This window comes from Balaenoptera borealis, assembly GCF_965194805.1.
Source record: "Balaenoptera borealis genome assembly, chromosome: 14".
In the NCBI taxonomy this organism is placed as follows: domain Eukaryota; kingdom Metazoa; phylum Chordata; class Mammalia; order Artiodactyla; family Balaenopteridae; genus Balaenoptera; species Balaenoptera borealis.
Genome location: NC_138875.1, coordinates 61,434,600 through 61,448,950, shown reverse-complemented (window position 1 = coordinate 61,448,950; position 14,351 = coordinate 61,434,600). Strand labels below are relative to the sequence as shown.

At 43.6% G+C, this 14,351-nt stretch overlaps 1 protein-coding gene across 1 annotated transcript in view; it reads right to left on the bottom strand.

Annotated features, from left to right (window-relative positions):
* The window catches only part of RAB31 (RAB31, member RAS oncogene family), a 107,770-nt gene that overhangs the window by 33,140 nt on the left and 60,279 nt on the right, over positions 1-14,351 (bottom strand). Inside the window, exons 4-5 of the mRNA XM_082355075.1 lie at positions 11,628-11,699; positions 10,427-10,533 (exon numbers count right to left, since the gene is read on the bottom strand). Of these exons, the coding sequence (XP_082211201.1) occupies positions 10,427-10,533; positions 11,628-11,699 (179 nt within the window). The remainder of the gene's footprint in view (positions 1-10,426; positions 10,534-11,627; positions 11,700-14,351) is intronic.

Here is a 14,351-nt window from a genome sequence, read left to right as displayed (position 1 = left end):
CCGTGTGCCACAACTACTGAAGCCTGCGCACCTAGAGCCCATGCTCCACAACGAGAGGCCACAGCAAGGAAAAGCCCGCGCACCACAACGAAGAGTAGCCCCCGCTCGCTGCAGTTAGAGAGAGCCCGCGCGCAGCAACGAAGACACAATGCAGCCAAAAATAAATAAATAAATAAATAAAAGTTTAAAAAATATATATAAAGAGTGAAAATACAAGACATAAATTTGAAGAAGATATTTCAACACATACCATCAAATTAGATAGATAGATAGATAGATAGATAGATAGATAGATCCTATGAATAAACAAGATTAAGGTAAATATCCCAAGAGAAAAAGTGGCAAAGACTTGAACAGCCTCTTCACACAAGACGAAACTTGAATGGCCAATAAATAAAAACATGCCAACTTCCCTGGTAACTGGGGAAACGCGAACTGAAATTCTTATCAGATCTCTCTCCATGCGCTGGCATCTTACAGCACTAAGGGCGTTGAGTAGCAGGAAGTCTCCTGCACTACCGGTGTCCTCTTTGGAAAACATTGGCATCATCTAGTAAAACTGAGCTTGCGCCCACCCTGTGACTCAGCAATTAGACTCCTACACACCCGAACCTAGAGGAATGCTAACACGTGGCACTATGAGATATGCAAGAATGTTCAAGAAGCAATGTTCATAATAACAAGGCAGAAATAACGCAAATACCCATCACTTGTAGGATGGATAGATAAGCTGTGTTGCACTCATCAAATAGAACTGTGTACAGGACTCCCCTGGTGGCGCAGTGGTTAGGAATCCACCTGCCAGTGCAGGGGACACAGGTTTGAGCCCTGGTCCGGGAAGATCCCACATGCCGTGGAGCAACTAGGCCCGTGAGCCACACCTACTGAGCCTGCGCGTCTGGAGCCTGTGCTCCGCAACAAGAGAGGCCGCGATAGTGAGAGGCCCGCGCACCACGATGAAGAGTGGCCCCCGCTTGCCGCAACTAGAGAAAGCTCTCGCACAGAAACGAAGACCCAACACAGCTAAAAATAAATAAATAAATAAATAAAAAAATAAATAAATAGAGTAGCTATTAATGTAAAAAAAAAAAAAAAAAAGAATACTTCATAACTGAAGCAGAGAGCAATTCCAGATCCCTCTCTGGGGAGGTCCGTCTTCAGTTCCTTCCCCCCCACTTGGATAAAAGCAGTAGATGCAGGCTCAGCCGCTGCACAGCATCAGAAGGAGGTAGACACACGGGACGGCGCATCTCAGGGCACAAAACGCACATTTTAACAGCGCAGACTCTACTCTGCTTCCTCATCTCATGTAAGGAAAATGCTGGATGTGTTATTCATTCATTCATTCATTCATTTACTTGTTTGTTTGTTTGTTTATGCTGCGTCGCGTGGCTTGTGGGATCTTAGTCCCCGACCAGGAATTGAACCCAGGGCCCCGGCAGTGGAAGCTCGGAGTCCTAACCACTGGACCGCCAGGGAAGTCCCTGGGCGTGTTTTAATACTTGCCATGATATCTCCACACCTTGCACAGTAGTGGCTTTTGATGTTCGTTGGCTGTTTTGCTTTTTAGTACTTGGAATAAATTGGATTTTTATCATCCAACATCTCAAGTTCTGTTATTTGGTTTGTATAATTTTAAACAAACTCTTATACCCATTTTTGGCCCACTGTCAAGACTGGAATGAGTTTTGGAGTCACATGTAAGAAGTGAAAGCAATTCATGTATTCTTAGTAAAAAAATATTTATTTCCAAATATATTTTTCATCTACTGAAGACCTCAACTTTCTCCCCAGAACTTGAAACCACTGGTGCCTGATGATTTCTGACTGGGTTGGCGTGTGTTTCAGGAAGCTGCACAGGGGGCACTGAACCTGCAATGTCCAGCTCTCACCCTGGTTTCCAGCTCTAGATGACACAGGAAATTGCAAGAAGCCTTACTTGCTCAAGAATCCAGAGAGGCTCCCACGACTACCCGTGGTGCTGGCAGATAGGTTCCATCGCTTTAGCTGGTGGTGACTACGTGAAGCTCTGTGTTAAGAAGAAGCCTGAGACCACAGAGGCTCAGGAGAAGACAGAGCCATGACTGATGGGCGATGGAGCCCGGGGCTCAGAGACAGAAGTAGGAGGCAGGACCTCAGGGGTTTGTCATCCTGGCCCTGCACATTGAGCCCAGACACTCTGCATACTTTTAAGCCACTCACCACCCACCCATCTTCTCCCCATTCCCGAAGGCAGACGATCAGGTAGATACCCTTGATGTCCCCCCCACCCCCCCATGACACCTGTCAAAGGCCCTCCCACGCCCATGCCTTTGCCCATGATCTTCCCTTCCTGGAATTTTCTCCTACCCGACTCATCCTTAACAGCCCAGCTTGTGACACATTTTATCCATGAGCCTTTCCAAATCACCGTCTGTGACTACAGACTTTCCCTTTCCTGAATCCCTTTGTCCTTCCTGCACCTTAACTTTGGAACTTTATTAAACATAGTCTTGTACTACTCATTAGATATTTTCCTCCCCCTGTATATCCCTCTTGGCTCCCCAAATAGAAATAAATAGCTCTAAGAAAATATTTTCTTCTCTCTTCTTGTACTTCCCATAGTACTTTGGTCCACACAGAACTACCAAAAGTTATTTGCTAATCGAATAACTGAAAACTGGTAGAATAAACCGCCTTCCTCGTCCCCCAGCCTAGTTTCACTTCTACCCCAGCTGCTCTGTTCTTGGAAGACGACCTCTACTCCAGGAGAAAAGTCTTGACTCATCAGCAGCAGCCCAACCAATCTCTCACAATGTTTCTCTTGGAGACACCAGAAGTGTTGCTGTAAGATCTGAGAGACCCTGATTCCATTCCTCAGGATTCCATCCCTGATCATCTCCTGGGTTGTATTTAGAGGGGGAAGGGAGGAACCTTGGGCATCCCCAGGTCATCACCCACCACCTCTCCAAGCCCCAGACTCCACCACTACTTTCGGTGGGTAACTTCCATCTGCTACCATGGGCAAGATAAAATAAATCAGGCCTCAAGGGCTCTCTCCTATCAGCACTTCTACACCATCACTCCTTCACCCTTTCTGATTCGTTCACAGCCCTAAGGATGTCAGGAGACCCCTGAGCTTGAACCCATTAGAGGAAGGCCAATGTCTAAGTGATCAAGAAAGGCAGGAAGAGTTCCTAATCTGGAGAGGTCACAAGGGGTTTTGTGTACAGAGTCAAGAGTCCAAAATCGGGAAAAGAAAATCAAGGAAACAGAACTGGAGCCTGCTATGAGGTAGGGGTGGGGTGGGGGTAATTTCTCCAATAAATTACTTATTATGATGGCTACAGATCAAGGCTGCTTGAAAGGCTGATGGGGAGAAGTGAAGGGGGGATTCTGGCTGAAGTGTCGGGTGGGATAGGGAATCCTCTTCTTCCTCTAACCTCAACACCTGGAGGACCCTTCCCCCCATCACTGATTAAAGCAGATGGTTCCTGAAATACCTGCAGTGCATCACATGAAAGCACCCAAGCAAGGTGATCCTAATTCCTGGCCCAAGCCAAGGCAACCAAGTACAGGCTGGATCTGGGGGAGTCCCAGCATCCAGGAGGGGGCTGGGTGCAAGATGCTGGTCCAGCGGCATCTGATATCAATCAGATGGAGGCAAACCAACCTACAATCGCATCTTTTCTCCTGACGACTGTCATTGTGAGATGCAAAAAAGGGGGCAGAGAACTGGAGCTGCTTCTGAAGGGGACAAGATGGTGGGTCAGTGGTGCTTCTTCCATATCCTGAATGATGCTGGACCACTGTTTCCAGCCTCAGTGAGCTCCGAAGGGCAGCAGGGAGGCCCAGGCAGGTGTGGCCTGCAGTCAGAAGCCCAGCCAGGTTCCAGGACCCCGTCCCTCTTCCCTCGCATCAACTCCTATCACCTAAGGCAATGCTTTTGCGAGTATGGCCCTTGGACCACTTGTAAAAGAACTGCTTTACAAAATGCATCTGTCCCCAGCCTGCTCCTGCCCTATTGAATCAGAATCTACGGAACTGAATCCTGGAATCTGAATTTTAACACGTGTGCTAAGCAATTCTTATGTTCATGGAACTTTTAAAACTCCTAAAGCGAGGTGATCTATTTCTTTTTTTTCTTTTCAAGACTTGTTTGCCCAAAATTTCCCACCAGGCCCAGGACAAGGCTGTGCAGTCTCTGGCAGGCTCTCCAGACTTTCTGAGAAGAAGGTTTCTCTTCTCTCTAGACCCCAGGCCAAATGTGCCCTCATCAGAGCCACCTGCAATTAGCCCGAGGCCTCGTGTTACTAGTTCAGAAGCCTGGGACCCGCCCTGCTCAGCACATGTCAGCAAATGGTCACTGTCCGGGCTCCAAGCCGTCTGTGCTCCTCCAGCCCGGCCACCTCAGGCCCTGCACAGTCAGTTCAGCGCAGGCGCTCTGATTTTCTTTCAACTATGTATATTCCTAAAATGTCCCCAATTTGCAACGCCCCCTCCCAGCATCAGCAGATGGTAAGGAGAAGGGAGGTGCCCCATCGCCTAGGCCCCATCAGGAGTCACACACACGTCTCCCCAAGGCCCGTCCTCACTGGGGAGGGAGGGGGCAGGAAAGCAGGGAAGGGACGTCCCGGAGCACCTGCCGTGCGCAAGCTGGGGACAGTCTTCTCACGCACAGCGTCACCAGCTCCGGTTTGCTTCCTCGCCTGCGTTCAGAGAGACCACACATCACTCCAACTCCACAATAATCTGAGCCCGAGGAGATTCTGTCTAGAATTCTTCAAGATATTCAGGAAAATCTCTCACAAAGATAAGGAGCCTTAAAAAAAAAAATCCAAACTGGAAGTCCTGAGTTCCTCTGACCAGATGCCCGTGAGGGCCTTTCACGCTGGGGTGTGGTCAGACCCTTCTACCCTCTTCTGGAATACTGGTGGATGTGAAACCCACTGACCCCATGATCGGCATCTCCCCTGCGAAGCACTTCTGCACACAAACGCCTCCAGCGGGCTGAGTCAAGTTCAGGGAGTTAATTCCATTTCAAGTCCAGGCACTTTCAAAATACGCCAGGCCTAGCTCTGCTCAAGGATTTACAAGCTTACACAACCAAAGTCTGTTAGGTGAGCCTGGCTCCCGCTACACACACACACACACACACACACACACACACACACACACACGCACACGCACACGCACACGCACACACATGCGTGCACGCGCACATACACACCAAATCTACATACTCTCCTTCTCCAACCCCCAGTGAAAAAGAAACTATAGTCTTGGGGCAATTACAGAAGAGCAAAGTATTTTAGATTAGAGTAAAAGAAGGTCAAGCTCTAAATAAGGTCTGGGGTGTAGAGACTTGGCTAACTCCCCAGAAAAATCGTACCGGCAGGCGGAATCTGGAGCAGCTGGATTGGTTGGCCAAGAACGCAATTCCACTGCCATGGAAAGGAGTCAACAGCAGGTGCCGTCAGGCTCGCAGGCCTATCATTTACCAGACTATTTCTGTCTAGCGGGAGAAAGTTTATCCTCTGGGCAAGGACCAATCCACCAGGCTTCCCCTTCCCCGCTTTCCTAAATGGGAATTTTTAATATAGTTCCCGTTTTTCTTCTGTACAGTGGGTGTGGCGGGGGAGTGGTTAAATTCATCCTTTGGCTCAGTGTGTTTACAAAACTTTAGTTAATCATATATAATATACATAATATGCATGTATATGTGCACATATACATGTCCACACACACACACCACTGCCTAATATTTACTTATTATTTTTATCTAAATCCAACTTTGTTAACTGAAATTTGTACTGGGGTAGCTGTGGATTCACACACAGTTACAGAAATAATACTGAGAGACTCCTTGTACGCTTTGCCCTGTTTCCCCAAGTGGCACCGTTCTGCAAAACTGTAACATCACACCCAGGATACTGACACCAATACACTCCATCTTGTTCAGATTCCCCTGGTTTTACTGGTGCTTGTGTGTGTGTATTATCACTCGTGTAGGTTCGTGTCCTCCCCACAGAGAGGTGGACGTTTCCGGCATCACAAGGATGCCTCGTGCTGCCCTTTTATGTCCATGCTGTCCTTCCTCCCCATCCTCCGCCCACCTCACCCTGACCATAACCACCAATCTCCCTCTACTTCTAAACTGCTTTCATTCCCCAAAGTTATATAAGTGGAATCATACACCATGAAACCCTTGGTACTGGCTTTATTCACTCAGCATATTTCCTTGGAGGTTCGTCCAGGTTGCTTGTACCCGTCTTGTTCCTTTTCACTGCTGAGTAGTATTCCACAGTGTGACGCACCCTGGTGTGCCCACTGAAGGACATCTGGACTGATTCCATCACAAATAAGGTTTCCGTGGGGACTTCCCTGGTGGCGCAGTGGTTAAGAATCTGCCTTCCAATGCAGGGGACGTGGGTTTGATCCCTAGTCAGGGAACTAGATCCCACATGCATGCCGCAACTAAGAGTTCACATGCCGCAACTAAGGAGCCCGTGAGCCGCAACTAAGGAGCCCTGGAGCCGCAACTAAGACCCAGTGCAATCAAAAGTAAATAAATAATTAATTAATTTTTAAAGAAGTTTCCATTAACTTTCATGTGCAGGTTTTCTGTGAACGTAAGTTTTCATTTCTCTGGGATAAATGCCCAAGAGTGTGATTGCTGGGCATATGGTAATTTCATATTTAGTTTTTAAAGAAATCGCCAAACTGTTTTCCAGAGTTTTACACTCACATCAGCAATGTACGAAGGATCCAGTTCCTCCCCACCCTCACCCGCACTAGTTGTTAGCCCTCTTTCTTATTTTAGCCATTCTGATGGCCTGATTATGACATTCAACAACTTTTCAGGGCTTTGCTCAACATCTTGATATTCTCTTGGGTGAAATGTCTGCTCATCTCTTTTGCCCATTTTAAAATCAGACTTTGTTAACCATTAAGTCTTCAGAGTTCTTTATGTAGCCTACATGCTAGTCCTTTGTCAGATGTTTGGTTTGCAAATATTTGCTCCCAGTCTGTACGTTGTCTTTCATCCTCTTCACATGGGCTTTCTCAGAACAAATGTTTTTAATTTTGAAGAGGTCCAATTGATCCATTTTTCCTTAGATACACTGGGCTTTTGTTATCAAGTCTAAGAACTCTTTGCCTAACCCCAGATTCTCAAGATTTTCTCTTACATTTTTTTCTAAAAGTTTCTAAGAGTTTTACATTTTACATTAAAGTCTATGATTCATTTTAGAGTAATTTTTATATAAGGTGTGAGGCTAGGGTTGAAGTTCTTTTTTTCCCTCTTTTTTAAAGTTTGGCAGTTCCTCAAATTATTAAATACAGAGTTACCAAATGACCCCAAAATTTTACTCCTACGTATACACCCAGGAGAAATGAAAACATATGTCCGTATAAAATTTGTACATGATTATTCACAGCAGCAGTTTTCATAATAGCCAAAAGGTGGAAACAACTCGAATTTCAACTGGTGAATGAAAAAATAAAATGTGGTATATCCACACAATGGAATAACAGTCAGCCATGAAAATGAATGAAGTAACTGATACAAACTTCAACATGGATGGACCTTGGAAGTATGCTGAGTGAAAGAAGCCAGGCACAGAAGACCACATTTGTATGATTTCATTTATACAAAATGTCCACAAAAGGCAAATTAATAAAGACAGAAAGGTAGATTAGTGGTTGCTAGGGGCGGGAAGGAGGTGGAAATTGGAAGGGGCTATAAATGAGCATGATGCTTGTTTGTAGAGTGGAGATGTTCTAAAATGAGATGTGAGGCTGACTAGACAACTCTATACATAAACAAAATTCATTGAACTGCATACTTAAAACATGGGTCTTATGGTTTGTCAATTATCTCAATAAAATATATTAAATGCTTAAAAATTTTAAATTTACTAGCATCAAACTGGGTTTTCTTGTTGAGTTAATCAGAGGTTTGAAGGAGAATTGCAAAGGGACTTATGTCCTTGATTCAATAACAAGGAGAATTTAAGAGAAAAATCTGGGCTTCCCTGGTGGCGTAGTGGTTGAGAATCTGCCTGCCAATGCAGGGGACACGGGTTCGAGCCCTGGTTTGGGAAGATCCCACATGCCGCGGAGCAACTAGGCCCGTGAGCCACAACTACTGAGCCTGCGCGTCTGGGGCCTGTGCTCCGCAACAAGAGAGGCCATGACAGTGAGAGGCCCGCGCACCGCGATGAAGAGTGGCCCCCACTTGCCGCAACTAGAGAAAGCCCTAGCACAGAAACGAAGACCCAACACAGCCAAAAAAAAAAAATATATATATATATATATATATTAATTAATTAATTAATTTTTTTTTAAAAAAGAGAAAAATCTAAGAGAGTTTTGTGTCTAACAAGAGATCCACATTCCACCCTTTAAACCACAACTACGGGAGCTGGAGAAGCCACATTCAGACCCACTGAGGCCAAACCAGGGGGGACCCCATGATGTCACACTGGAAGCTGGAAGCAGCGCTGGATCATCTCCCTTTGGGGATGGAGTGGCTGTGAGTGCATTTACGAATGGAAGTGAGACGGAAGGATTATGTGAATGGGAGGTTGTGAAAACTGTATAGATAAGCAGACAAAGCAGAACGTCTGCTGAGGAGAATGCAAAACAGTGAATTCCACCCTAAGAAACAGTGTGACTTTGGTGCCAGCGGCCAAACCAACATGTCACAGACATCAAGCTGGACTTTTCCAGGAACTGCCCCTCTTCAAAACTACCCACCCTCCCATTCTTGTGATTATGGTGGGAGAAATCATCTGTCCCACCCACATCCCCTCCCTTGGCCACAAATGGTTTCTCATGACGTGGGGCAATCCTTTTATGGCAATGTAGAAACAAAGAGAGCGCCAGGCCAGGATCTTTCTAGAAACCAAAGCTGGAACATATCAAATACCAGAGCTAAAGGCACCCCTGTTTTTTTTATCATGTGGATCCCAGTACCTTCCAATAAATTCCCCTTTTTCCTGAAATTAATTTCAATTGAGTTTCAATTCCCTATAGTCAAGAGTGCTAACTAATTCCATTCACGTTGAAATCGTTTTCTGCTTAAATTGTCATCCATTAGTTCTCCCAGGACACACAAGGCTTAGTTTACTGAAAGTCGCACCTTTACCACAGTTCGATGGTGTCAGATGAGAGCAAAGGCTTTCTCTCAGCAGAGGTTGCCTCCACCCACCCACCCCACCTCCTTCCCATGACAAAAGTTAAACCATTCATCTGGGAATTCTAGACAAGCAGGTTGTTTCAGGATTACAGTGCAGAAGGCAGAGATCTGAACTAAGTCTGGGGAGTTTAAAGATTTGTCCAGCCCCCAGAAAAACAAACAAGTAAGTGGTGGTTATGGCTATTATTATAAACCAACCTGATGCAATGTGATATAAAGCTTCTGAAATCCCAAAGAAACAGAGCAATTTGGCAAAGGCCATCTTAAGGGCTTTTGCAAGATCTATTCCTGTTGTTCATTACACTTTGGTTTAATCATATTTGGATTAGCAAAACCTGAAGCATGTGTCATTGTCTTTACGAAAATCAACTACTCGAATTGCTGAGAATTAAATTAACCAGGGGATGGAGACAACACAAATTCACTGTTTTCTTTTTTATTTCAGTTTTATGTAGTAAAAATAGTTAGCTTATCAGGCTAGATAAAGCTATCATCACAGCTCTTGTCTATGCAGACTGGGTCCCTACGAACCTCTCTCCTGGCAGAGGAAGTTCAACATCCAGTGTCTCTGGGGGAAGCCAAAATGTTCACATATGATGCATCAAATTCAGATCTTAGAACAAAACAGTGAGATTATATAGACCTGGCTACAACCTTAAGTTAAAGTCTAGAACTAAAACAAACAGGGAAGCTGTGGAAAATGTGAAGAATTCTAACCCTCCTCACCATATGAAAATGTTACTAAAATGGTAATAGTAGTAATAATGACAAAAACAACAAAAAAGGTAACAATAAACAATAATAAGGGAATTCCCTGGCGGTCCAGAGGTTAGGACTCCAAGCTTCTACTGCAGGGGGCACGGGTTCGATCCCTGGTTGGGGAACTAAGATCTTGCAAGCCGTGCAGCGTGGCCAAGTAAATAAATGAATTAATTAATTAAAAAAATATATTAAAACCATTTAGCCCAAAGACATCTAGAGTCAGGGGTGTAACTGTACTCTGTACAGGAAATTTGATTTAAATATTCATGAGTGGGTGCTCCCTCAAATGTGCATCTCCCTATTATTTTTCCCTCAATTCTACTCTGGTTGAATAAATACCACCTTGATCACCACAACTGAATGACATCGATTAAATTATGACACTGAGAACAGACTTAACCACACAGTTGTGACAGCCTTTTACGCACAGACATTTGGGGTGGAGGACTTGAACTGCACAGACATTTTTTAAATGCATCTTACCTAATATCTGAGAGGTCGCACTTGTTTCCAGCGATAGCCATCACAATGTTTTCTGGACCATGTTCTTTCAGTTCTTTCACCCATTTCTTCAAGGTATGAAATGAATCCTAAACCAAAAGTGTAAATCAATCTTGGGAAAGACCCATCAGTGTAATATTTGAACCATGTAGAAATACAAACCCAATATAATTTAATGAAGAAAAATATCTTCAGGGGGCACACGAAGGTTAACATAGTACCCCAATCTTGGCACAAAATTTAATATTAGCTAAGTTATACTTACAGAGCCTGTAAAAAGTTGCCCTTCTAAAATGGAAACTTGAAGTTAAGATAATCATATTAGTAATTTTCTTTTATAAATAACATTAATTTTAAATTATAGCCTTACCTCAACTTGAGTAAGACAAAGCTATAGGACTGAACCAATGTTCATGCTTAATCAGAAAAGAAAAAATACACACACACACACACACACACACACACACACACGCGCGCGTGCATAAACGCACGCTTTAGAGTCCTATTTTCCAAACTGCTCTTCCCTCACAATGACCTCCAGGAAACAGTCAAGGTAGCCACTCCATTTAGGAAGCAGTGGTCAGGAACTCATGGATGGTCACAGCATCGAATTAGTTAAAGCAGTTAACTAAGTTCCGTTAAGCAGGTCCTGAACGCTGAGTTCCAGGAGTGGGGGAAATGCCAGCAGACCACTGCCGTTATTCATTGATGGGTATCCTTGGTCCTCAAAATGATAATGAAAAATACATTCATCCCATCTGCACGCAGACACACTATACACACACAAACATCATCCTTGGCGTTTCAAGGTGTATGATTGAAACACTAATAGGAAATAAGTATCTATAACCATCAAACATGCAAAACTTAAAAGTAATTTTCCTTTTCCTAAAAAGCTGACATTCTGGAGACCAGTATTAGCAGGCATAACCTTGCCCCTGCAAACAGACAGTCAATTTTAAAAACGAATGATCACTGTTGTTTATTTAATTTAGCAGGTAGATTTGAAAGGCTTAGCAACATATAGATGAGAGAAACTCAAAATCTGGTGTTCACTCTCCCCAGCCAGCATACTGTGGAATCTCACCCCAGGCTGCTGGGGTGACTCAGTGATGCCTCTGCCTTGGTCTTTCTAGGAGGATCACCATAAACGGCACCTAAATTCTAAAGGGCACCTTCTTACCTGTTTGGTAATATCATACACTATGACAGCAGCTGCGGATCCACGATAGTACATGGGAGCCAGTGAATGAAACTGTTTAGGAACAAGGGATAGTTTTAGGCCAAAGTGAACATACTTTATGCAATCCCAAATTAAACATAAAATTATCACCCTACAACATCCCTATAGGATCCCTGGAATTTCCCCAGAATTCAGATCAGATGCTAAATTTTCCTCCTCAACGGCACATTCCCTTGTAGTTTATAAACCATGAGATTCATTCTTGGGGAAAGCCAAAATTAAACATTATTTTCAAGGTTGCTATCCTATGAATTTTCTTTTCTCTACTGCTCACCACTTATCTAATATGGTGGACCCAGGGCAATGTCATTAGGATGATACAGCGATAAGAAGATGTTTGCCAAGGGAAGGAAAAGACGAGACTGGCACAAATTACACCACCCAGGCCTGGCTGCTAAGGAGGAACACTGCAGCAAGGGCATCTCGGCCCCCGCCCTCGGGTCTGGAAGGCTGCCGTCCCACAAATTCACAACAAATGGTGAGAGAGATGAGCTTCGTTCCAAATGTGAACAGAGCAAGTGTTGCTGGTCATGAGAATCATTCATCCCCAAGCAGGACAGATACTTATCCTAGGGCTACATACAGATTTTATGTATATTTTGAAGAATATATCTTTAAATATATTTGAATATATCTGAAGAATATATCACGGAGGTGTTTTGAAAGACAATAAGAAAAAGATAATTCAGCTCAATAGAAAAATGAACAAAGGATATATATAGATAGATAAATCACAGGAAGAGTAATGAATTGCCAATAAATATTTTAAAATATGTTCAATGATAATAAAAGAAATGAAAAAAAGCAATGATAGGGTATTTATTAACTTATTAAGTATTAAAAAGATTGATCATATCCAGGGTTGGTGTGGGTTTGGGGCAGGAGGCGCTCATACACTTCACAGGAATGTATTTTAAGACCTGTTTATGGAAAGATGCTCAACACCACTAACCATCAGGGAACTGCAAATCAGAACCACATGAGATATCACCTCGCACCTGTTAGAACAGGTATTATTAAAAAGACAAGAAATAACAAGTGTTGGCGGGGATATGGAGGAAAGGGTACCCTCATACACTGTTGTCCGGAATGTAAATTGGTGTAGCCACTATGGAAAACAGTATGGAGGTTGCTCAAAAGATTAAAACTAGAACTACTAAATGGTCCAGCAATTCCTTTTCTGGATATTTATCTGAAGAAAACAAAAACACTAACTTGAAAAGATATATTCACCCTCATGTACACAACAGCATTATTTACAGAAGCCAAGACGTGGAAAAACGACCAGTGTCCATCAACTGATAAATGGATCAATAAGATATGATACACACACACACACACATACACACTCACATACACACACACACACACCACACACATATATAAACACACCACACACACACACACAGGAATATTATTCAGCCATAAAAAAGAATGAAATCTTGCCATGTGCAATACCACAGACAGAACTTGAGGGCATCACGCTAAGTGAAGTAAGTCAGTCTGAGAAAAATAAATACCATATGATCTCACTTACATGTGGATCTAAAAACAAAAACTGAATTCACAGATACAGAGAGCAGACTGGAGGTTGCCAGAGGCCGCGGGTAGGGGTGGGCAAAATAGGTGAAGGTGGTCAAAAGGTAGCAACTTCCGGGCTTCCCCGCCAATGCAGGGGACACGGGTTGGATCCCTGGTCTGGGAAGATCCCACATGCCGCAGAGCAACTAGGTCCGTGCACCACAACTACTGAGTCTGCGCTCTAGAGCCCGCGAGCCACAACTACCGAGCCCGTGTGCCACAACTACTGAAGCCTGTGAGCCTTGAGCCCATGCTCCACAACAAGAGAAGCCACTGCAATGAGAAGCCTGCGCACTGCAACGAAGAGTAGCCCCTGCTCGCCACAACTAGAGAAAGCCCCGCGCAGCAACAAAGACCCAACGCAGCCAAAAATAAATAAATTAAATAAATAAATTTATATTAAAAAAAAAGGTACCAACTTCCAAGTATAAAATAAATAAGTCAGGGGAGGGAATCAATAGCATAGTGACTATAGTTGATAATACTGTACTGTATATTTGAAAGTTCCTAAGAGAATAGATCTTAAAAGTTCTCATCACAAGAAAAAAAAATTGTAACTGTGCAGTGACGAATGTTACCTAGGATGTGAACTAGACTGATTGTGGTGATCATTTCACAATACATACAAACACCGAATCACTATGTGGTAAACCTGAAACTAACATAATGTGGTATGACAATTATACATCAATTTTTTTAAAAAGTCAAGTACATAGAAGCAAAGAACAGAGTGGTGGTTAGCAGGAGATGGGGGCGCTGGGTAGGGGTGGGTGGGAAGACACGGATCAAAGGGGACGAGGTTGCAGCTATGTGGGTTAAGTCTAGAGATGGAATATACAGCATGATGACTGTGGTTGATAATACTTGAACCCGGAAATTTGCCAAGAGAATAGATTTCACATGTTCTCACCACTTAAAAAGGGTAACTATGTGAAGAGAAAATATGCTAATTAGCTTGACTGCAGTAATCATTTCACTACGTATACATACGTCAAATCATCGTGTTGCACACTTCAAGCATATACAATTTTTATCTAAAAAAAAAAGATCTTCTTTCAAAGCTACTGTTGGTAACATATAACA